The following is a 23,540-nucleotide window of genomic DNA, read 5'->3' as shown; positions in this document are numbered from 1 at the left end:
CTCACAGCCTGAGGGAAGAAGCTGTTACCTGTCTGGCAGTGCTCGTCCTGATGCTCCAGTACCTCCTTCCAGACAGTGGGATGGGTGGTGGGGATCCCCAACAATGTTTTGGATCCTTCATTTGTGATTCTTCAGGAAAATGTCACAAACAGTGGGGAAGGAGACCCTGGTGATCCTCTCAGCGGTTGTCACTGTTGTCTGTAGGGACTTGTGGTCCATTGCCTTCAGCTTCCATACCACACAATGATGCAGCCCGAAAGGACACTCTTGATGGTTCTCCTGTAGAAAGTTGTTAGAATGGAGTGGGGAACCTTGCACACATCAGTCTCCTCAGAAAGTGTAGACACTGCTGTGCCTTCTTGACGAGTGAGGTGGTGTTGTGGGTCCAGGTCAGGTTGTCCGTTATGTGCTCACCAAGGAACTTTGTGCTCTTCACTCTCTCCACAGCAGAGCCATTGTGCAATGGAGAGTGGGTGACCTGTGCCCTCCTGAAGACCACAATCATTTCCTTTGTCTTGTCCATAGTGAATTCTCACACCATTTGACAAGCCTGTCTGCCTCCTTTCTGTGTGCCAACTCATCATGGTAGCTGATGAGGCCAGCCACTGTAGTGCCATCAGAGAACTTGATGACGCAGTTGAGCTGGATCTGGCAATGCAGTCATGGGTCAGTGGTGGGCTGAGCATACAGCCCTGTGGGGCACCAGTGCTCAGGATGATGGAGCTTCAGATGTTGTTGCCAAATCGGACTGGCTGGAGTCTTCTTGTCAATGAGTTGCAGAGAAGGGTGTTGAGTCACAATGAGGACAGTTTACCCACCAGCCTCTGAGGGATGATCATGCTAAATGCCGAGTTGAAGTCAATGAACAACATCCTGACTTGTAAGACATCCCTTTCTAGGTGGGACCTAGAACCTGAAGGTCATGAACTATCCAACATGTATGTCAGGTCCTCAAATCCTGGTATCTTTGGAAATTTTCTCGGTGAAAACCTACCTGAGGTTCTAAGAGAGATAAGGAAGTTCAATCCTGGACAGACCTATGTATTTTTCTGTGCTACTGTGAATGCCTGCAAGGAAATGAATCTCACATGTACACTTTAATAATACATTTATTTTGGACTTCACTAGCTGCTAGTTCTAGATAATTGTCCCAGGGACATGATCTTCAGTTTCCCTATGCGCCCGTCCCTATGCATTTGTCTTGACCAAGGTCTCTGAAGCAGTTGACTGAAAAGGGCCAGCTGATTTTCTTAGACCTGAAGAACGGAAATCTGAGGCTTGGAGGACAGTCTATGCGTGAGAGGGAGGAATGGGGCTTGTTTTGCTGTTGTTGTTTTGATGCTTGTTGTGTTCTGTGTTGTTCTGCTGGACACGGTGAGTAGGCCATATTGGCACCGGAATGACTGAAGACACTTGTTGGTGGTCCCCAGCACATCCTTGGGCATGTTTCACCGTATTTCAATATACTCAAACAATGTATTTCACTGTCTGTTTTGATGTACGTGTGATCAATGAATTGATATGGATCTGAATCTACCCAATAGGGTACTGTCTCAGATACCAAGAATATCAGCTGACCAAGGAGACTGAGGGAAATAGAGGGATCTATGCTGAACCAATCCAAGCCCTCCATGGTGCCCACCCAGCTAGTCCCAATTTTCTGCATTTGGCCTGCGCCCCTCTAAACCCCACCCTTCAAGTGCTTCTTAAGTGCTGCTATTGTAGTTCCTCTGGCAGCTCATTCCATTGTCTCACCACCCTCTGTGGAAAAACTGCCTCTTTTTTAATCTTTACCTCTCAGCCTAAACCTATGCACCCTTAGTTCTGGACTCCCTACCTTAGGAAAAAGACTGCTAATGTCTCCTTTCCACTGCCTTTCATCATTTTAAACATTTCTATAAGATTACCCCTCATTCTCCTACTTTCCAAGAAATGAAGACTTGGTTTGATAGACCTCTCCCCGTAAATGGTACCTCTTTAGCAAGGAACAAGTTGCAGAAGGAAAGGACAGTGAGTCATGGGCCATCACTATGGCACAAAAAGTGTTAAACACAAAATTTACCAACTTCTGAGTAAAATAGAGCATTCACTGTTTCCTGGAACTGACTGTGGACGAGGTCACAAGGGGCGGGATTTATTGCTGTTACAGGTTTTTAGATAACAGTGCACCAACCCTAATTCTAGCAGTACTCATACATCATCTTGTCATTAATCTTTTACTGGGGGAGAGGAGATACATTATAAGCAGATCGTCCAATTTCTTAGCACCGTGTTGGATATTACACACCATGGTCGCCTATGAACAGATCCTGTACTGCACCTTCAATGTTCTAAAGTTCTCAGTGAGTTCCCTGTTGGCTATTTCTGTCAACCACTAGTTACGCGCGGGCAATGTGCATTGACGTGGTGATTTGATGGACCTGAAGAGCAGGGGCCACTAGTTTGTTAAGTAAGATCTGAGACTAAATGTTAATCAATTAACTAGTCCATCCAGTTTGCTGTTGTGTTGCTAGGCAGAGAAGGTAAGGGGAAAGTACTGTATACGTGAGTCTTTTGACCGCTTTCTGTCATTACATGCCTTGAGCGTCTTGAGAGTCTATGGTTTTGGCCAGCAACCTTGGTCAAACCAGGAGAGCAAATTATTCTGCAAAGTCCTCAGACACATGCTTGCTTTTATAGTAAGACTTTCATTGTTGGCTGGGAGATTGCGAGGTTTTAGACACCACGTATCCTAACCCCACCCCCCCCCCAAACTTCTAAGAAACAGCGAAGTGTTTACAGGTAAACAAATGCAGATGCAGCTTCTTGTTTTATTTCAGCAGAGAAGAGAACCAAGCTATCTACATCACTGCTGGGTTCTTGAATGCCCTTCAGTTTGTCTCAGTTGCCTGCCCCTTTCTCGTAGCTTGGCAGATTTTCTTTTACCTTCTTAAGAATTTATTCAATTCCCTTCTGCAAGTTCACATTGAATCTGTCTACAGACCCTTAAGAAACACTTTTCAGATCAATGTTTAAAAAGTGGAGGAACAGAGGGAGCTTTGGGTCCTTGTCCATAGATTCCTAAAAGTTGCCATGCAAGTCATAGTGTTTTGACCTTCATTTGTCAGGAGATTTAATTCAAGAGTCACAAGGTGATACTGCAGCTCTATAAAACTCGAAGTGTGTCAGAACACACTTGGAATATTGTGTTTGGTTCTGGTCGCCTCATTATAGGAAGGATGTGGAAGGTTTAGAGAGAGAGTAGAGGTGAATTACCAGGATGCTGCCTGGATTAGAGAACATGTCTTATGAGGATATGTTGAGTGAGCTAGGGCTTCTCTCCTTGGAGTGAAGGAGGATGAGTAATGACAAGATGATAAGAGGCATGGATTAAGTGGACAGCCTGATACCTTTTCCCAGGGTGGAAATGACTAATACGAGGGGGCATAATTTTAACATGGTTGGAAGAAAGTACGGGGGGCGGGGGGTGTCAGAGGTAAGTTTAATACACAGAGAGTGGTGAGTGTATGGAACGTACTGTTGGGGGTGGTGGTAGAAGCAGATACATTAGGGGCATTTAAGATAAGCTTAGATAGGCACATGTATGAAAGTAAAGTGGAGAACTATGTGGAAGAAAATGGTTAGATTGCTCTTGGAGTAGATTAAAAGTACAGTATAACATTATGGGCCGAAGGGCCTTTTCTATGCTGTAATTTTCTATGTTCTAAGATTTTCTTCTCATACCTCCAGTTCATTTGCAAATTATCTTAGTGTTACTTTTGTTCAGCAACTCTTAGATATCTTGCCAGTGGAAACATGTTCTCAGTATTATTTACTTATTTAATTTTTTTTATTTGTACAATTTGTCTTCTTTTGTGCATTGGTTGTTTGTGGGTAGTTTATCACGGATCCTATTGTATTTCATTATTTTCCTGTGAATACCTGCAAGAAACTGAATCTCCAGGCAGCATATGGTGACATGCAAAGCTTGAAGTTCAAAGTACATTTATTATCAAAGTATGTACACACTATACAAACTTGAGGTTCATCACCTTACAAGCGGCCAGAAACAAAAACAAAAGAACCCATAAAAAAAGACTGTCAAAACATCCGAAGTGCAGAAGGAAAAAAAAACAAACAAATTGTGCAAACAGTAAAAGTAAGCAACACACAGGGCAGGCAGCAAATAGCTTTCAGAGCGAAAGTGAATCTACAGGCACAAATCCTGGGGCAGCCAGAGCAGGCCCCAGCCACAATCTCCGAGTAAACATCACGGAGCATCCAGCAGATTTGGCCCAACCCTCCCAACATCCTGCCTTTTCAATCTGGCCCCGTGTTTAAATTGTTCAAAACATCAGTTCGTTCCTCACTCCAGGACCAGTCGCTTCGATTCACTCTGGGCCTGGATCCCACCGCCGCATTTTGGCCTGTATCCCACCTTTAAAAATTCGCACTTAAATCAAACAAACCTCGGGTCTGTCCTTACTTTCAGTATAGATGTAAGGGCCCCAACTTTTCCTTCCCTCTGTTTGCCCTGACTTTGTCTTGCCTCTGGTCACCTTGAATCTGCCTCAACCTCAGCTCAATTTCACCTCGCACCCACTCACTTTAACCCTTGACTCAGCTCCCCTCTCCATTGTTCGCGGTGATTGTTAACCATAAATTTTACTAGAAAAAGTGTTAGTAAATAATGTATTTAGTTGTATTCTTTGTCTTGTTTGCCACCAGTGAATAGTCACAGGGCTTTGTCAGCACCATCTTAAACCGGACATATAGTATGTGCATTTTGATATTTTCACTTTGAAATTTAAACTTTAAATATGTTCTGTTTAACCATTTTAAAATACTGAGCACCTCCCTCAGTCCTTCCAGGGAATGATGGAAGGTGGACAGACTCAATGGGCCAACAAGTAGAGAGCTCCACTCGACTCTCAACAAGTATGGAGGTCATGGAATCTATACAGATTAAAGAGGAGGGAGGGCTTGCTGTCTTGAGGCAAATCAGAGTAAATAAATCCTCAGGACCTGACAGGGTATTCACTCAGACCTTGAAGGAGACTAGTGTTGAAATTGCAGGGGCCCTGGCAGATGTATTTAAAATGTCGGTATCTACGGGTGAGGTGCTGGAGGATTGGAGGATAGCTCATGTTGTTCCATTGTTTAAAAAAGGCTCTAAAAATAATCCGGGAAATTATAGGCCGGTAAATTTGACGTCAGTAGTAGGTAAATTATTGGAAGGAGTACTAAGAGATAGGATCTACAAGTATTTAGATAGACAGGGACTTATTAGAAAAAGTCAGCATGGCTTTGTGCGTGGTGGGTCATGTTTAACCAATCTATTAGAGTTTTTCGAGGAAGTTACCAGGAAAGCGGATGAAGGGAAGGCAGTGGATGTTGTATACATGGACTTCAGTAAGGCCTTTGACAAGGTCCCACATGGGATGTTAGTTAGAAAGATTCAGTCGCTAGGTATACATGAAGGGGTAGTAAATTGGATTAGACATTGGCTCAATGGGAGAAGTCAGAGAGTGGTAGTGGAGGATTGCTTCTCTGAGTGGAGGCCTGTGACTAGTAGTGTGCCACAGGGATCAGTGCTGGGACCATTGTTATTTGTCATCTATATCAATGATCTGGATGATAATGTGGCAAATTGGATCAGCAAATTTGCTGATGATACAAAGATTGGAGGTGTAGCGGACAATGAGAAAGGTCCTTCAAAGCTTGCAGAGGGATTTGGATCAGCTGGAAAAATGGGCTGAAAAATGGCAGGTGGAGTTTAATACAGACAAGTGTGAGATATTGCACTTCGGAAGGAAAAACCAAGGTAGAACATACAAGGTAAATGGTAGGGCACTGAGGAGTGCAGTAGAACAGAGGGATCTGGGAGTATGGATACAAAATTTCCTAAAAGTGGCGCCACAGGTGGATAGGGTCATAAAGAGAGCTTTTGGTACATTGGACTTTAGAAATCAAAGTATTGAGTACAAGAGTTGGAATGTTATGGTGAGGTTGTATAAGGCATTGGTGAGGCCGAATTTGGAGTATTGTGTGCAGTTCTGGTCACCAAATTACAGAAAGGATATTTATAAAGTTGAAAGAGTGCAGAGAAGGTTTACAAGGATGTTGCTGGGACTTGAGAAACTCAGTTACAGAGAAAGGTTGAATAGGTTAGGACTTTATTCCCTGGAGCGTAGGAGAATGAGGGGAGATTTGATAGAGGTGTATAAAATTATGATGGGTATAGATAGAGTGAATGCAAGCAGGCTTTTTCCACTGAGACTAGGGGAGAAAAAAAAACAAAGGACATGGGTTAAGGGTGAAGGGGAAAAGGTTAAAGGGAACATTGGGGGGGCTTCTTCACACAGAGAGTGGTGGGAGTGTGGAATGAGCTGCCAGATGAAGTGGTAAATGCGGGCTCACTTTTGACATTTAAGAAAAACTTGGACAGGTACATGGATGAGAGGGGTTTGGAGGGATATGGTCCAGGTGCAGGTCAGTGGGACTCGGCAGAAAATTGGATCGGCACAGCCAAGAAGGGCCAAAAGGCCTGTTTCTGTGCTGTAATGCTCTGTGGTTCTATGATTCTATAGTGCACAAAGAGAGCAAAATAGTGATGTAGTGTTCCTGGGTGGGTTCATAGACTATTCAGAAAGCTGAAGGCAGGGAGGAAAACTGTTCCTAAAACGTTGAGTGTGTCTTCAGGCTCCTGTACCTCCTTCCTGATGGTAGCAATGAGAAGAGTTCAGGTCCTAGATGGTGAGGCTCCTTCCTGACGCCTTCTTGGTGCATCGTCTTTTGAAGATGTGCTTGATAGTGGGGAGGCTGGTGCCCGTGATGGAGCTGGCTGAGTTTACAACCCTCTGCAGCTTTTTTCTGTTCCCGTGCATTGGTGACTCCACACAAATCAGTACTGCATTCTGTCAGAATCCTCTGCAAATTACTTCCATAGAAATTTGCCAGTCTTTGGTGACATACTATATCTCCACAGACTCCTAATGAAATATAGCATCTGGTGTGCTTTCTTCATAATTGTACCAATATGTCGGCCCAGGATAGATCCTCTGACACATTGACACCCAGGAAGTTGCTCACACTTTCCACTGCTGATCCCTCAATGAGGACGGGTGTGTGTTCCCCCGACTCCCCTGTCCTGAAATCCACAATCACTTCCTTGGTCTTAATGATGTGGAGTGCCAGGTTGTCGTTGTGACACCAGTTGATCTATCTCCCTCCTGCGTGCTTCCTCATCATTATATTGGTCACCAGTCACCGAGATCTCCTCTTGTAATCTCCCTGTGTTTCTTCCCTCCATTCTTGATGGTCATGCCTTCTTTTTTCCAGGGATTGTAATTCTTTCACTTTCTTCCTCTCTCCTTTTCAAGTCGTTCTTTAAATCCTAACACCTCTATAAACCCTCCAGTTGTCTGCACCTCCTCCTTCCCTTTCTCCCATGGTCCACTCTCCTCTCCTATCACATTCCTTCTCCTTCAGCCCTTTTCCAACTGCCAGCTGCATCCTCCCACCTGCCTTCTCCCCTCACCTGGCTTCACCTGTCACTTTCTAGCTTATACTCCTTCCCCTCCCCCACATTCTTACTCTGGCTTCTTCTCCCTTCCTTTCCCGTCCTGGTGAAGCGTCTTGGTTTAAAATGTTCACTGTATATTCCTTTTCCAGCTCCCCCCAAGCAAGAGAAAATCTGCAGTTGCTGGAAATCCAAGTGACACACTCAAAATGCTGCAGGAACTCAGCAAGCCAGGCAGCATCTGTGGAAAAGAGTACAGTCTCGGCCCAAAACATCATTGAGATGCTGAATCCCTCTGACATTTTGTGTGTGTTTCTGTGAATTTCCAGCATCTGCAGAATTGATGTGTTTATAATGGTACAGTGATAGCCCTTAGTTACAATACCGCTGGAAATTTTACCTGGTTCTCTAATTCCTTCTGATAGTCAGGTCGTCATCGTCATCTCCTGAGCCATTGTCACAATGAACAATGCATCTTGTTTTAAAGTCACTGCCACACCCTTAGGAGGATGGTAAAGCAATCTGAGATCTCTGGGGTCTTCCTTTCCCTATTTGTGACATTTACTGACAGCGTTGCAGACAAAGATTGCTGAGGATCCCTACCACCCAGCCCACAATCTCTTTGACCCACCACCTCAGGAAGGAGGTACAGAAGCCTCAGGACTAGGACTGCCAGATTGGGTAACAGCTTCTTCCCTCAGGCTGTGAGACTAATGAGTACCTGACACCACCGAGGTCTTGTCACTAGGACAGCGAGCCGTTTCCTGTTCCCTGTACTATTTGCCTGTGCTGGACACCACGTGCATCTTGAATGATATTTTATTAACCTATTTGTGGTAACATTTTTTTTAATGTGCTCTGTGTGATATATGCTTTGTGGGTGTACCATGTGTTCTAGGAATATTGCTTTGTTTGCTTGTATATATGTACAGTCGAATGACAATAAACATGAAGTTGAATTTTCAATTGCCTTGTGAATAAAATCCAACTCTGCTGATCTGCTTCCTCCTCAGAATCTTCAGATCTAACTTCGCAGGAACAGGAAGAAGTTAACGTTTTACGCCTGCATAAGGAGGAACTATTGGAGGACATTCAGGTAGCTGACGAACATTGTCTGCTCCTTACCCAGTTCCTCTTGTGGCATGGTGTGGCAGTGGAGGCGATACAGTCGCTTAGCGGTTGACGCAATCACCTCAGAGCGCCCCAAATCACCGATCGGTCACAAATAAAGCTACAGCTAATCTTTTCTTCGTCTCACTCATCATGGGAGCTTGTTGTGCATGGCTTGGTTGACCTATTTCCTGCCTCAGCCAGTGACTGAACTTCAGAAGTACCTCACTGAGCGTCACATGATTTAGGGCAAAGTGAAAGGTACTATGTAAATGCAATGGTTCCTTCTTTCTTGCTTCTATCAACTCTATATATTCTCCCTCAGGTCTTTCCCCCTTAGTTAATGAAACTTCCCCAGGCCTGAGTGCAAACTTTCCACCCTAACTGTGTCGACTTTAGTGGTCGGCACAGTAGCGTAGTGTGTATGTTCTCTGTGTGACCCGTGGGTTTCCTCTGGGTCTCTGGTTCCATCCCACAATCCAAAGACATGCAGGTTAGTAGGTTAACTAGTCACATGGGTGCAATTGGGTGGATGCGACCCGCTGAGCCAAAAGGGCCTGTTATTCTGGAATACTGTAGTAGTTAAAAACCGTTCATAATTTTTTTCTTCAGAAGCTGAAGATGGAAATTGCGGAAGTTGTCGCAGAGCTTGAGAACTTCAACCACACAGAGGAGAGGTGAGTCAAAGAAAATTTGACCAGATGAATGACGCGAGGCAGGCTAAATGGGAACAGTTTAGATGCAACATTTCAATTTGGTAAGCACAGACCAGATGGGTCGAAGGTCCTGTTTCCAGGCTGTATGACTCTAAATCTCAACAATGAAGTTTTTCCATTACATCAGGCAACAAGACATACTAAATATGAACAACAAAAATTCTGCGGATGTTCGAAATCCAAAGCAACGCACACAAAATGCTGGAGCAACTCAGCAGGTCAGGCAGCTTCTATGAAAGTGAACAAAGAGTCGAACTTAAGGGGAACATGAGGAGAAACTTCACACAAATGGTTGTGAGAGTGTGGAATGAACTGCCAGTGCAAGTGGTGCACGAGAGCTTGAACTCAACATTTAAGAGAAGTTTGCATAGGCACATGGATGGGGAAGGGTATTGTACAGGTCAATGGAACTTGGCAGATTAAATAGTTCAGCATAGACTAGGTAGGCCAAAATGCCTGTTTCTGCATTGTACTTTTCTATGACTTTAAATCTGACAGACAGACAGACATACTTTATTGACCCCGAAGGAAATTTCAGATATTTTCAGACCACTGAATAGGAAATGTAAGCAAATGTACGACCAAGGAAACGTAAACTGGTAGGAATCTGGAGGAGGAGGCAAAGTGAAATGATGCATTCAGCTGCAAATAATCATCCAGAGAAATGAAACTGGAAGCCAATTTAGTCAATCTCTGGATAGAATACAAAACTTGCTACAAATAGCATATCAGATTTCAACAAGCACATGAAAAGAATGCGCAGAATTGCTAGGGGAGCAGAAGAAAGTAATTTGTCCTATTGTGAATCACGGAATGATAGAGAATTTATCACATTAGGAGGCCTTTAGGTCCATTCCATCCATCAGCAAGACAGCTGCCCAAGAAAGCGCTGTGGGTCATGCACCAGAACACATTTACAACTTTGACAACCTTTGTGCTTCTTATAATTCTATAAACCTCCATTAGATCCTCAGTGCTAATGGAGAATAATCCAAGTTTGTCCAGCCTCTCCTTATTGTTAATGCAAAGCTACAGAACACCTTCTCCACTGTTGTCTTCTCTGAAACAGATGGGAAATTGGATAAATTCCTGAAGGAGAAACAATACCAAGGCCACGGGGAAAAGGTAGAGACATTGGAGTAAGCAGAGTGATCTTTGAGAGGGTTGGAGGAAGTTCCATGGAAGAAAACAATAGCATGAACAATAATGTTTGTGTGGAAATGGTATGCCACCTAAAACTTTGACAAACTTCTACAGATGCATGGTGGAGATCCTAACTATTTGCTTCACAGCCTGATATAGAAACACCAATGCCCAGGAACAGAAAGTGATGAACACAGCCCCACTCCTTCACAGGAAAAACCTTTTCCACTATTGAGCAGATTTACAAGGAGTGCTGTCACAAGAAAGAAACTTCCATTATCAAGGATTTTTGTTGTGTATTTAATAGTTCATGCTTAATCCAACTATATATCGACAATATTACTCAAGTGTTACTGAAATATTAACTGCAGAGCAACTTATATGTAAAAGTACATAAATGTACTTTATGTTATTATGTACGTTATTAAGTCATAAGTGCTCACCTTACAGAGTAAAACTGAATGTACATGAGTTATCCTGGGCTCTCACATGTATTTCTTCTGATTCATTCTTGAAATTACAAAACATAACAGTGACAACTAGTGAGTTTAAAAATGAACCCGAGTTGACTACCTACCTGTTGAAGCACAGCACATTGTTTCTTCACAAGGGAAGAGAGATGGTTAGTTTAAAAAAGGGCAGAAAATGGATGAAATTCATGTGATCATAAACAAAGAACTAGGTGATAATAACCAGAAATTTTAAAAAATGAATAAATGGCTGTCTACATTGGAACTACAAATGCGTTTGATTACACAATGGATAACTGGATCGTGTATACTGAACGAATTGAGCAGTATTTTTAAGCAATAGAGTAACCGATGAGAAACAAGTGCTAGTTTTACTGGGTGCATTTGGTTGGAAGAACATACAGTTTGCTTAGAAGTTTAACTGCTCCAACCAAACCAGCCAAAATGAGCTTTGCTGATATCATGAACGAAATGCAGAAACATTTAGAACTGAAACCATTGTTGATTGCAGAACACTTTTGGCATCATAAGTGGAATAAAAAGGCAGGAGAGTCCATTTCAGCTTTTGTGCCTGAATTGAAGAGATTGTCTGAACATTGCCAGTTCAGTGGTGGACTTAATGATACACTGAAAGATCATTTAGTTTGTGGAATGTTAAAAACAGGAGCGTCAGCATTGTGGGGATATAATCGGCTGAAACAATTACAACTTAACTGGAGATCCATCCACAATTGGCATGCCACACCCCCTGCAACAGAGTCAACTGAGAGTGATTTAAGAAAGGTGCTGGATGATGCCACAGCAGTGGGAAAATGGATGGCTTTGGAAAACTCAAATATATCAAGGATAAAATAGTGTTAAATGAAAATGCCACACCCAAGTTTTAAGAAGACCATTTGGGTCCTTATACAGTACTATTTGTGATAAAGTAGCCAGTGTGCTAGATCGCATGGGGCTGAAGCATTCTTTCCAAGGTCAAGTGGAGCACATGAGCAATGCCAGTGGTCCCAGGAAAATGGGTCTGTTGGAATCTGTGGTGATTTTAAGGTAACTATTGACCCAATACTGAAAGTAGATCAATACACTCTGTCCATATAACCATATAACAATCACAGCACGGAAACAGGCCATCTTGGCCCTCCTAGTCCGTGCCGAACTCTTAATCTCACCTAGTCCCACCTACCCGCACTCAGCCCATAACCCTCCACTCCTTTCCTGTCCATATACCTATCCAATTTTACCTTAAATGACACAACTGAACTGGCCTCTACTACTTCTACAGGAAACTCATTCCACACAGCTATCACTCTCTGAGTAAAGAAATTCCCCCTCGTGTTTCCCTTAAACTTCTGCCCCCTAACTCTCAAATCATGTCCTCTCGTTTGAATCTCCCCTACTCTCAATGGAAACAGCCTATTCACATCAACTCTATCTATCCCTCTCAAAATTTTAAATATCTTGATCAAATCCCCCCTCAACCTTCTACGGTCCAATGAATAGAGACCTAACTTGTTCAACCTTTTTCTGTAACCTAAGTGCTGAAACCCAGGTAACATCCTAGTAAATAGAGAATATTTACAGAATAGAATAGAATAGTGTCCAGAATAGAGGATATCTTTGCAAACCTCTCTGCAGGGAAACACTTCAGCAAAGTGGACTGAGCTGAGCTGAGCTACAGAAAGAAATGGAAGACAAGTCCAAAGTGCTTCTCAATATAAAAACTCACAGAGGGCTTTATCACTGCCATAGGGATATTTTTGGAGTAGCATCTGCACTTGCACTCTGGCAGAAAGCCATGGACCAGGTGCTACAAGTCTATCCAGTGTTAGCTAACCTGCTGTGTTCTACCAGCATTTTGTGTGTGTTGTTGTTCTATCCAGTGTTACCTGGATGACATCATTGTTACCTGTAAGGAACATCTCAGATCCAAAATATCAAGAAATGTTGTGGGCTCAGAGCATGATGCAATAAGTGTGAATTCTTTTAACCAAACATCACTTAATGCGAGTAAGCCATTACAAGACTGAATTCAAGAGGACCAATTAATCGTGGAAATGCAGATGTTCATCCTTGGAAAAGAAAAAAAAAACCTGACAAATTTACGAAAAAGGACACTCCTCTTGACTATTCTTCATTATACAAATTGACAGTCTCCCTATTACTGCAGAGATGATCCAAAGGGAAATCAGAAAAGACACCACTCAATCTCACATCTACATGGCAACCCAAAAAGGCTGGAATATCCAATTCCCCATTTTTACCAATGCATGAACTTGCCCTTGATGGGGGTTGCTTTATGTGGGGATTGAGAGCAGTTGGACCATCCAAACTGAGAGCTAGAGTGTTGAAGGAGCTCCATACTGGTCCTCTACATGTGGTCAATGTCTGGGGCCTGGGATAGATTAGTGGTTGAACAGGTGGCATGTGTGGGATGCCATCACATCCAGCAGTTGCCAAAAGCAGTGCCTCTCCATCCCTGGGAATGGCCTGCATTGCTCTGGCAGAGGATGTATGTGGGTTTTGCCAGACCGTGCTTGGGCACTCATTTCTTGGTAATGCATACCATGTTAGACCAATCTTTTCTCTGGGCCTGTTTTCCCCTAAAGGCTGCCCAGGTCTAGGTGTATAAGGAGCTGAGTTGCATTTTATTAAATTTTATTGTAAAAATTTGCATTTCTTTCCATTTAGTAAAATCGCAGAAAGGAACAAGCTGATGGCCACAGGCAGAAAGAAATTCAACATGGATCCGAAAAAGGTACCAACTCTCTTCTCAATGCACTTTCCACTGCTCTCTGTGACAAGAGAAATTTCACCACACCTTATGCCTGGATGGTGGATGCTGCTCACTTGTGGCAGTGCTCCAAGGAAATGTGCTCAGTGCTGGGGTGGGCTTTGTCTTTGATGCACTGGGCTGGGCTGTGTACGTCATGTTCTGTAGAATGTTTGACTGCTGATTACAACCAGAGCTCAGTGTAGAGACTGCAGATGCTGGACATCAAGAGCTCCAGTGTAGAGACTGCAGATGCCCGATGTCCAGAGCCCCAGTGTGGAGACTGCAGATGCTGGGCATCAAGAGCTCCAGTGTAGAGACTGCAGATGCCAGACGTCCAGAGCTCCAGTGTAGAGACTGCAGTTGCCAGACGTCCAGAGCTCCAGTGTAGAGACTGCAGGTGCCAGATGTCCAGAGCTCCAGTGTAGAGACTGCAGGTGCCAGACGTCCAGAGCTCCAGTGTGGAGACTGCAGATGCTGGGCATCTAGAGCTCCAGTGTAGAGACTTCAGATCCTGGGTATCCAGAGCTCCAGTGTAGAGACTGCAGATGCTGGGCATCCAGAGCTCCAGTTTAGAGACTGCAGATGCTGGACATCAAGAGCTCCAGTGTAGGGACTGCAGATGCTGGACATCCAGAGCTCCAGTGTAGAGACTGCAGATGCGGTGCATCAAAAGCTCCAGCGTAGAGACTGCAGATGCTGGGCATCAAGAGCTCCAGTGTAGAGACTGCAGATGCTGGACATCAAGAGCTGCAGTGTAGAGACTGCAGGTGCTGGGCGTCCAGAGCTCCAGTGCAGAGACTGCAGATGCTGGGCATCCAGAGCTCCAGTGTAGAGACTGCAGTTGCCAGACGTCCAGAGCTCCAGTGTAGAGACTGCAGTTGCCAGACGTCCAGAGCTCCAGTGCAGAGACTGCAGATGCTGGGCATCCAGAGCTCCAGTGTAGAGACTGCAGTTGCCAGACGTCCAGAGCTCCAGTGTAGAGACTGCAGGTGCCAGACGTCCAGAGCTCCAGTGTGGAGACTGCAGATGCTGGGCATCTAGAGCTCCAGTGTAGAGACTTCAGATCCTGGGTATCCAGAGCTCCAGTGTAGAGACTGCAGATGCTGGGCATCCAGAGCTCCAGTTTAGAGACTGCAGATGCTGGACATCAAGAGCTCCAGTGTAGGGACTGCAGATGCTGGACATCCAGAGCTCCAGTGTAGAGACTGCAGATGCGGTGCATCAAAAGCTCCAGCGTAGAGACTGCAGATGCTGGGCATCAAGAGCTCCAGTGTAGAGACTGCAGATGCTGGACATCAAGAGCTGCAGTGTAGAGACTGCAGGTGCTGGGCGTCCAGAGCTCCAGTGCAGAGACTGCAGATGCTGGGCATCCAGAGCTCCAGTGTAGAGACTGCAGTTGCCAGACGTCCAGAGCTCCAGTGTAGAGACTGCAGTTGCCAGACGTCCAGAGCTCCAGTGCAGAGACTGCAGATGCTGGGCATCCAGAGCTCCAGTGTAGAGACTGCAGTTGCCAGACGTCCAGAGCTCCAGTGTAGAGACTGCAGTTGCCAGACGTCCAGAGCTCCAGTGTAGAGACTGCAGTTGCCAGACGTCCAGAGCTCCAGTGTAGAGACTGCAGGTGCCAGACATTCAGAGCTCCAGTGTAGAGACTGCAGTTGCCAGACGTCCAGAGCTCCAGTGTAGGCACTGCAGTTGTCAGATGTCCAGAGCTCCAGTGCAGAGACTGCAGATGCTGGGCATCCAGAGCTCCAGTGTAGAGACTGCAGTTGCCAGACGTCCAGAGCTCCAGTGTAGAGACTGCAGTTGCCAGACGTCCAGAGCTCCAGTGCAGAGACTGCAGATGCTGGGCATCCAGAGCTCCAGTGTAGAGACTGCAGTTGCCAGACGTCCAGAGCTCCAGTGTAGAGACTGCAGTTGCCAGACGTCCAGAGCTCCAGTGAAGAGACCGCAGGTGCCAGACGTCCAGAGCTCCAGTGTAGAGACTGCAGGTGCCAGACATTCAGAGCTCCAGTGTAGAGACTGCAGTTGCCAGACGTCCAGAGCTCCAGTGTAGGCACTGCAGTTGTCAGATGTCCAGAGCTCCAGTGTAGGGACTGCAGATGCTGGACATCCAGAGCTCCAGTGTAGAGACGGCAGACGCTGGGCATCCAGAGCTCCAGTGTGGAGACTGCAGATGCTGGGCATCCAGAGCTCCAGTGTAGAAACAGCAGATCCTAGGCATCCAGAGCTCCAGTGTAGAGGCTGCAGATGCTGGGCATTCAGAGCTCCAGTGTAGAGACTGCAGATGCTGGGCATTCAGAGCTCCAGTGTAGAAACTGCAGGTCCTGGGTATCCAGAGCTCCAGTGTAGAGACTGCAGATGCTGGGCATTCAGAGCTCCAGTGTAGAGACTGCAGGTGCTGGGCATTCAGAGCTCCAGTGTAGAAACTGCAGGTCCTGGGTATCCAGAGCTCCAGTGTAGAGACTGCAGATGCTGGGCATTCAGAGCTCCAGTGTAGAGACTGCAGGTACTGGGCATCTAAAGCTCCAGTGTAGAGACTTCAGATCCTGGGTATCCAGAGCTCCAGTGTAGAGACTGCAGATGCTGGGCATCCAGAGCTCCAGTGTAGAGACTGCAGATGCTGGACATCAAGAGCTCCAGTGTAGGGACTGCAGATGCTAGACATCCAGAGCTCCAGTGTAGAGACTGCAGATGTGGGGCATCAAGAGCTCCAGTGTAGAGACTGCAGGTTCTGGGTATCCAGAGCTCCAGTGTAGAGACTGCAGATGCTGGGCATTCAGAGCTCCAGTGTAGAGACTGCAGGTGCTGGGCATCTAGAGCTCCAGTGCAGAGACTTCAGATCCTGGGTATCCAGAGCTCCAGTGTAGAGACTGCAGATGCTGGACATCCAGAGCTCCAGTGTAGAGACTGCAGATGCTGGACATCAAGAGCTCCAGTGTAGGGACTGCAGATGCTGGACATCCAGAGCTCCAGTGTAGAGACTGCAGATGCGGGGCATCAAGAGCTCCAGTGTAGAGACTGCAGATGCTGGGCATCAAGAGCTCCAGTGTAGAGACTGCAGATGCTGGACATCAAGAGCTCCAGTGTAGAGACTGCAGGTGCTGGGCATTCAGGGGTCCAGTGTAGAGACTGCAGCTGCCAGACGTCCAGAGCTCTAGTGTAGGCACTGCAGTTGTCAGATGTCCAGAGCTCCAGTGTAGAGACTGCAGTTGCCAGACGTCCAGAGCTCCAGTGTAGAGACGGCAGATTCTGGACATCCAGAGCTCCAGTGTAGAGACTGCAGTTGCCAGACGTCCAGAGCTCCAGTGTAGAGACTGCAGTTGCCAGACGTCCAGAGCTCCAGTGTAGAGACTGCAGGTGCCAGACGTCCAGAGCTCCAGTGTAGGCACTGCAGTTGTCAGATGTCCAGAGCTCCAGTGTAGGGACTGCAGATGCTGGACATCCAGTGTAGAGACTGCAGATGCTGGGCATCCAGAGCTCCAGTGTAGAGACTGCAGATGTCAGACGCCCAGAGCTCCAGTGTAGAGACTGCAGGTGCCAGACGTTCAGAGCTCCAGTGTAGAGACTGCAGTTGCCAGACGTCCAGAGCTCCAGTGTAGGCACTGCAGTTGTCAGACATCCAGAGCGCCAGTGTAGAGGCCGCAGATGCTGGGCATCCAGAGCTCCAGTGTAGAATCGGCAGATCCTAGGCATCCAGAGCTCCAGTGTAGGGGCTGCAGATGCTGGGCATTCAGAGCTCCAGTGTAGAGACTGCAGATGCTGGGCATTCAGAGCTCCAGTGTAGAGACTGCAGGTGCCAGACGTCCAGAGCTCCATTGTAGAGACTGCAGATGCTGGGCATCCAGAGCTCCAGTTTGTAGACTGCAGATGCTGGGCATCTAGAGCTCCAGTGTAGAGACTTCAGATCCTGGGTATCCAGTGTAGAGACTGCAGATGCTGGGCATCCAGAGCTCCTGTGTAGAGACTGCAGATGCTGGACATCAAGAGCTCCAGTGTAAAGGCCGCAGATGCTGGGCATTCAGAGCTCCAGTGTAGATACTGCAGATGCCAGATGTCCAGAGCTCCAGTGTAGATACTGCAGTTGCCAGATGTCCAGAGCTCCAGTGTAGAGACTGCAGGTGCCAGACGTCCAGAGCTCCAGTGTGGAGACTGCAGATGCTGGGCATCTAGAGCTCCAGTGTAGAGACTTCAGATCCTGGGTATCCAGAGCTCCAGTGTAGAGACTGCAGATGCTGGGCATCCAGAGCTCCAGTGTAGAGACTGCAGATGCTGGACATCCAGAGCTCCAGTGTAGATACTGCAGATGCCAGATGTCCAGAGCTCCAGTGTAGATACTGCAGATGCCAGATGTCCAGAGCTGCAGTGTAGAGACTGCAGATGCTGGACATCAAGAGCTCCAGTGTAGAGACTGCAGATGCTGGGCATCCAGAGCTCCAGTGTAGAGACTGCAGATGCTGGACATCCAGAGCTCCAGTGTAGAGACCGCAGATGCTGGGCATTCAGAGCTCCAGTGTAGATACTGCAGTTGTCAGATGTCCAGAGCTCCAGTGTAGGGACTGCAGATGCTGGACATCCAGAGCTCCAGTGTAGAGACGGCAGACGCTGGGCATCCAGAGCTCCAGTGTGGAGACTGCAGATGCTGGGCATCCAGAGCTCCAGTGTAGAAACGGCAGATCCTAGGCATCCAGAGCTCCAGTGTAGAGGCTGCAGATGCTGGGCATTCAGAGCTCCAGTGTAGAGACTGCAGATGCTGGACATCAAGAGCTCCAGTGTAGAGACCGCAGATGCTGGGCATTCAGAGCTCCAGTGTAGATACTGCAGATGCCAGATGTCCAGAGCTCCAGTGTAGATACTGCAGATGCCAGATGTCCAGAGCTCCAGTGTAGAGACTGCAGATGCTGGGCATCCGGAGCTCCAGTGTAGAGACTGCAGATGCTGGGCATCCAGAGCTCCAGTGTAGAGACTGCAGATGCTGGACATCCAGAGCTCCAGTGTAGATACTGCAGATGCCAGATGTCCAGAGCTCCAGTGTAGATACTGCAGATGCCAGATGTCCAGAGCTCCAGTGTAGAGACGGCAGATGCTGGGCATCCAGAGCTCCAGTGTAGAGACTGCAGATGCTGGACATCCAGAGCTGCAGTGTAGAGACTGCAGATGCTGGACATCAAGAGCTCCAGTGTAGAGACTGCAGATGCTGGGCATCCAGAGCTCCAGTGTAGAGACTGCAGATGCTGGACATCCAGAGCTCCAGTGTAGAGACTGCAGATGCTGGGCATTCAGAGCTCCAGTGTAGAGACTGCAGATGCTGGGCATTCAGAGCTCCAGTGTGGAGACTGCAGATGCTGGGCATTCAGAGCTCCAGTGTGGAGACTGCAGATGCTGGGCATTCAGAGAGACACACGGAGGAATGGATGTCACTTCTCAGCACCACACAAGCAAAACCCTGAGGCAACATACAAGATGCCAGGGGTCTCAGTGGGCAGGTAACATCTGTGGAGAGAACTGGACAGTTGACGCTTCAGGTCGAGACCTTTCATTCGACTGGACAGAAAGAGGGAGAGAGCCAGTATAAAAAGTTTAATGGAACATGAATTGGAGGGTGACATGTAGATCCAGGTGGTGGGGGGGGGGGTGATTGGTGGGCGACGGAGGAGACTTACTCCATCTGCTCATCACTCACACACTCTTCCCACTGGTTCCCTTCCTCACCTCCCTGCCTTTATTCCATGGTTTACTGTCCTTTCTTATCAGATTCCATCTTCTTTGGCCTTTCCATTTGTCACCCCCCAGCTTCATTCTCTCCCTCCTTCCTCCCACTCAACTTTATATACTGGCTGTCTCCCCCTTATTTCTAGTTCTGATGAAGAACCTTGACCTGAGTCATTGACTGTCTAGTTCCCTCCATGAATAGTGGCTGACTGGCTGAGTTCTTCCAGCTCCTGTATGTGTTGCTGATGCCCACTATATGAATTTTAACAAGGTCCATGAGGAATAGTGCTGGAGGTGAAAGGGTTACTGGCTTGCAGATAGAGAAGAGCATTTGTCCACAAGCAGGTTCCGTGTTCTTTTCTGTTATGTTAGCAACAAAAACTACAGGAAACACATTGCAGAGTGGAGCCTTGCTCAGATGTCATGCTTAGGACCTCAATGGATGAGAAAATAACCCTCATATCCACAGCTCATTTTTCATTTAATGAGCTCGAAGTATTTAAAACCCCATAAAATGAAGACTTTTCTTTTTGGGGAGAGAAACTCCTTTGCTTGCTCAAGATCCTACAGTCCATTCAAGACTGTTTGAGACTGGGTCATAAACACAAGAAGTTCTGCAAATGCTGGAAACCCAGAGCAAAATGCTGGGGAAACTCAGCAGGTCAGGCAGCATCTATGGAGGGGAATAAACTATTGATGTTTTGAGCTGAGAGCCTTCATCAGGACTGGGAGGGAAGGAGGCAGAAGTCTTTCAATTTCCTTCTCCTCTTCACTTGCTCATCTCCTCTCTCTGGTTCCTCTCCATCTTCCCTTTTAACTTCGGTTTACTCTCCTCTCCTGTTATATTCCTTCTTCTTCAATCCTTTACCTCTTCCACTTATCAGCTCCCAACTTCTTACCACATCCCCTCCCCCACCCACCTTCCCCCTCACCTGGTCTCACCTGCCAGCTTATACTCCCCCCTCCCACGCCTACCTTCTTATTCTGGCTTCTTCCCCGTTCCATTCTAGTCCAGCTGAAGAGACTCAGCCTGAAACATCAGCAGTTCATTAATTTCTTCAGAAGTTTCCTGACCTGTTGAGTTCCTCCAGCATTTTGTGTGAGTTGTTATGAGACAAGATACCCTTTGTGTAATGAGCTCTTCGGGCCAGAGTGCATTGGGCTCTGAGGTTTTTAAGAGCATCTGAATCGGTTAATCATTGTTTAACAGGAGTAGTTAATCGATTAAAATTCTGTGTGTTTTTCTCAAGTGACTCACTCTTTGTGATGCGGTCTCCTGGTTTTTTCTGTTTAAGCTTGTTAAGTTTATTTTTATAGGCTCAGGGATTCTGTCTTACTTATATTATTTAAGTGGATGCCAAATGGCATGAATTGCAGGGTCCTAGTTTGGAGAATGGTGTTGCTCAGGCGAGTCACCCACGTTCAGTTGGAATCATCATGAATAAACTCTGGTTGTGGGCCTAGACTGTTCCTCTCTTCCTCTGCACTGTGGTTCTGATATTGCCAGCGTGACACTTTGTCTTATCTCTCAAATGCAGAATAGAAAAAGACATTATGGAGCATAGACAGAGTCTCAAATCTGCTTTAAGTTTATTCTTTGGGATGAGGCTTGCAGCCTGACTGGGGAAGCTTCCATGAATAGCGGTTGTCCTTCTGGTGAAAGCGCTCCCACAGAGTTGTATGTGTGGGGAGAAGTTCCACGATTTTGACCCAGTAATGATGAAGGTGCCACAGTATGAATGGATGGAACAATAGTGTAATGCTTTACAACCCCAGCTGTAAGATCGGGGGTAAATTCCTGCTGCTGTTTGTCAGGTGTTTGTACATTCTCCCCATGACCTCCGGATTTCCTCCGGTTTCTTCCCACATTTCCAAAGACGTGCAGGTTAGGATTAGTAAGTTGCGGACAGGAGATCCTGGTGCTGGAAGTATGATGATGCTCTGAGACAACTCCAGCACGTATTTGGACTTTGTTGGTCATTGCTGTACATTACTATGTTTTAATAGGCATGTGTCAAATAAAGCTAATATTGAAAAAGAAACATGTCTTCAAAGGATTTTGTATGATTTAGAAGGGAATCTGTGGGCGGTGGTATTCCCCTCTGTCTGCAGCCTTTGTTCTTCTTGGTAGTAAACTTTGTGTACTTGGAATGTACTTGGCGTCAGATGGGGCCAGACAAGCAACCACATTACATTACATTTCTGAGAAAGGTTCCTCATCTTGTTAAGCAGGGAGAGTAAATGTTCACGATGATTGTTTCATTCTGTTTTTTAAACTCGTTCATTCTACATTGCCTCACTGAGAAGACTCTTGCCTGTAACAGTCAGACTGGTCATCAGGAATCTGTTTGGGAGAAAAATTGTGGCAAAGTTTTCAATAGGTCTTCCTTCAAAAATTTTTTATACAGTCATAGAGACATAGAACACTACAACACAGAAATAGGTTCATCACCCATCTAGACTGTGCCTCGTCGCCTCGAACTACACCTGGACCACAACCCTCCATATTCCACCCAAATTTCGCTTCGGATGGTATGTACCATCCGGTGCTGGACTCTCCCAATATCAGAAACATCCTCCCTACATACACTCCATCCATGTCTTGCAACATTTGATAGGTTTCAATGAGATCCCCTCATTCTGCTAAACTCCAGTGAGTGCAGGCCCACAGTTATCAAATGCTCCTCATATGTTAACCCTTTAATTCCTGAAATCATTCTCATGAACCTCCTCTAGATCTTCTCCATTGTCAACACATCAGCACGGGCTAGAAGGGCTGAGATGGCCTGTTTCCGTGCTGTAATTGTTATATGGTTATATCCATATTTTAGATATGGGGCCTTTAGTCATCTTCTCTCTATTCCTTTCATTAATTCAAATCTGTGCCCTCTGTTACAAGAAATGGATCCTTGCTATCTCCTCTCTCAAATCTCCTCATAATATTATAGTCCTAATTTAAATCACTCCTCAGCCAAAGACCCCAGTCTGATCTTCACCATTTTCCAGTTCTGGCAACATCCTTGTCAATCTCTTCTGCACCCCTCACTAGTATGATTATACCTCTCCTGCAATGTTGGTGATCAGAACTGTATACTGTACACAAGCTGTGGCCTAATATGAGTTGTTTACAGTTTGAACAGAATCTCCTTCCTCTTATCAGTGGGTTAAAGGTTGAGTGAGGAGCTTTTGCTGGCCCTGAGCCTATATAACCATATAACAATTACAGCACAGAAACAGGCCATCTCAGCCATTCTCATCCATGCTGAAGGCTTACTCGCACCTAGTCCCACCGACCTGCACTCAGCCCATAAACCTCCATTTCCTTCCTGCCCATATACCTATCCAATTTTACTTTAAATGACAATACCGAACCTGCCTCTACCACTTCTACTGGAAGCTCATTCCACACAGCTACCACTTTCTGAGTAAAGAAGTTCCTCCTCGTGTTACCCCTAAACTTTTGCCCCCTAACTCTCAACTCATTTCCTCTTGTTTGAATCTCCCCTACTGTGAATGGAACCTTGGCAGAATTCAGAAGAATGAGGGGAACCCATTGAAACCTATTGAATATTGAGAGGTCTGGATAGAGTGGATGTAGAGAGGATGTTTCTGGTAGTGGGGAAGTCTAGAACCAGAGGGCACAGACTCAGAATAGAAGGATGCCCTTTATAAAAGAGATGAGGAGTAATGTTTTTAGCCAGAAGGTGGTGAGTCTGTGGAATTTGTTGCCACAGAACAGCAGTGGAGGCCAGACCACTGGGAATATTTAAAGTGGAAGTTGATAGGTTCCTGGGTGTCAAAGGTTACAGGAGGAGGCAGAAGAATGGAGTTGAGAGGGATAATGAATCAGCCATGATGGAATGGCAGAGCAGACTCAATGGGCAGAATACTCTAATTCTGCTCCTTTGTCTTACGGTCGTATTTTCAAAGGCGACTATCATGAACAGGGAGTTCATAAGTCTTTCTCATAGACAGGAGACAGGAATGTGGGGTGCTGGGCAACGAAAGAATGCTGTTACTGTGTGGTGACATGGTACAAAAGGAGTTGAGTCACAGGGAACCCATTATCTAATAAAACAACTGGAGGGGTTTGTGGGCTTGAATGACCTACTTATGTT

General features: G+C 46.1%; 1 protein-coding gene across 2 annotated transcripts in view; it reads left to right on the top strand.

Moving 5' to 3' along the window:
• The window catches only part of LOC132383257 (cytohesin-3-like), a 104,759-nt gene that overhangs the window by 44,614 nt on the left and 36,605 nt on the right, over positions 1 to 23,540 (top strand). The window contains exons 1-4 of one of the 2 annotated variants that reach the window (XM_059954206.1): positions 2,102 to 2,342; positions 8,515 to 8,597; positions 9,224 to 9,288; positions 13,629 to 13,695. In XM_059954206.1, the coding sequence (XP_059810189.1) occupies positions 9,233 to 9,288; positions 13,629 to 13,695 (123 nt within the window). In that variant the 5' untranslated portion in view covers positions 2,102 to 2,342; positions 8,515 to 8,597; positions 9,224 to 9,232. Of the gene's footprint in view, positions 1 to 2,101; positions 2,343 to 8,514; positions 8,598 to 9,223; positions 9,289 to 13,628; positions 13,696 to 23,540 lie in introns of those variants that run through there. The other variant, XM_059954205.1, reaches the window with a different exon arrangement.

This window comes from Hypanus sabinus, chromosome 29, assembly GCF_030144855.1.
Source record: "Hypanus sabinus isolate sHypSab1 chromosome 29, sHypSab1.hap1, whole genome shotgun sequence".
Lineage (NCBI taxonomy): Eukaryota > Metazoa > Chordata > Chondrichthyes > Myliobatiformes > Dasyatidae > Hypanus > Hypanus sabinus.
Note: the sequence above shows the minus strand (reverse complement) of the source record. Positions and strands in the feature narration are given on the sequence as shown.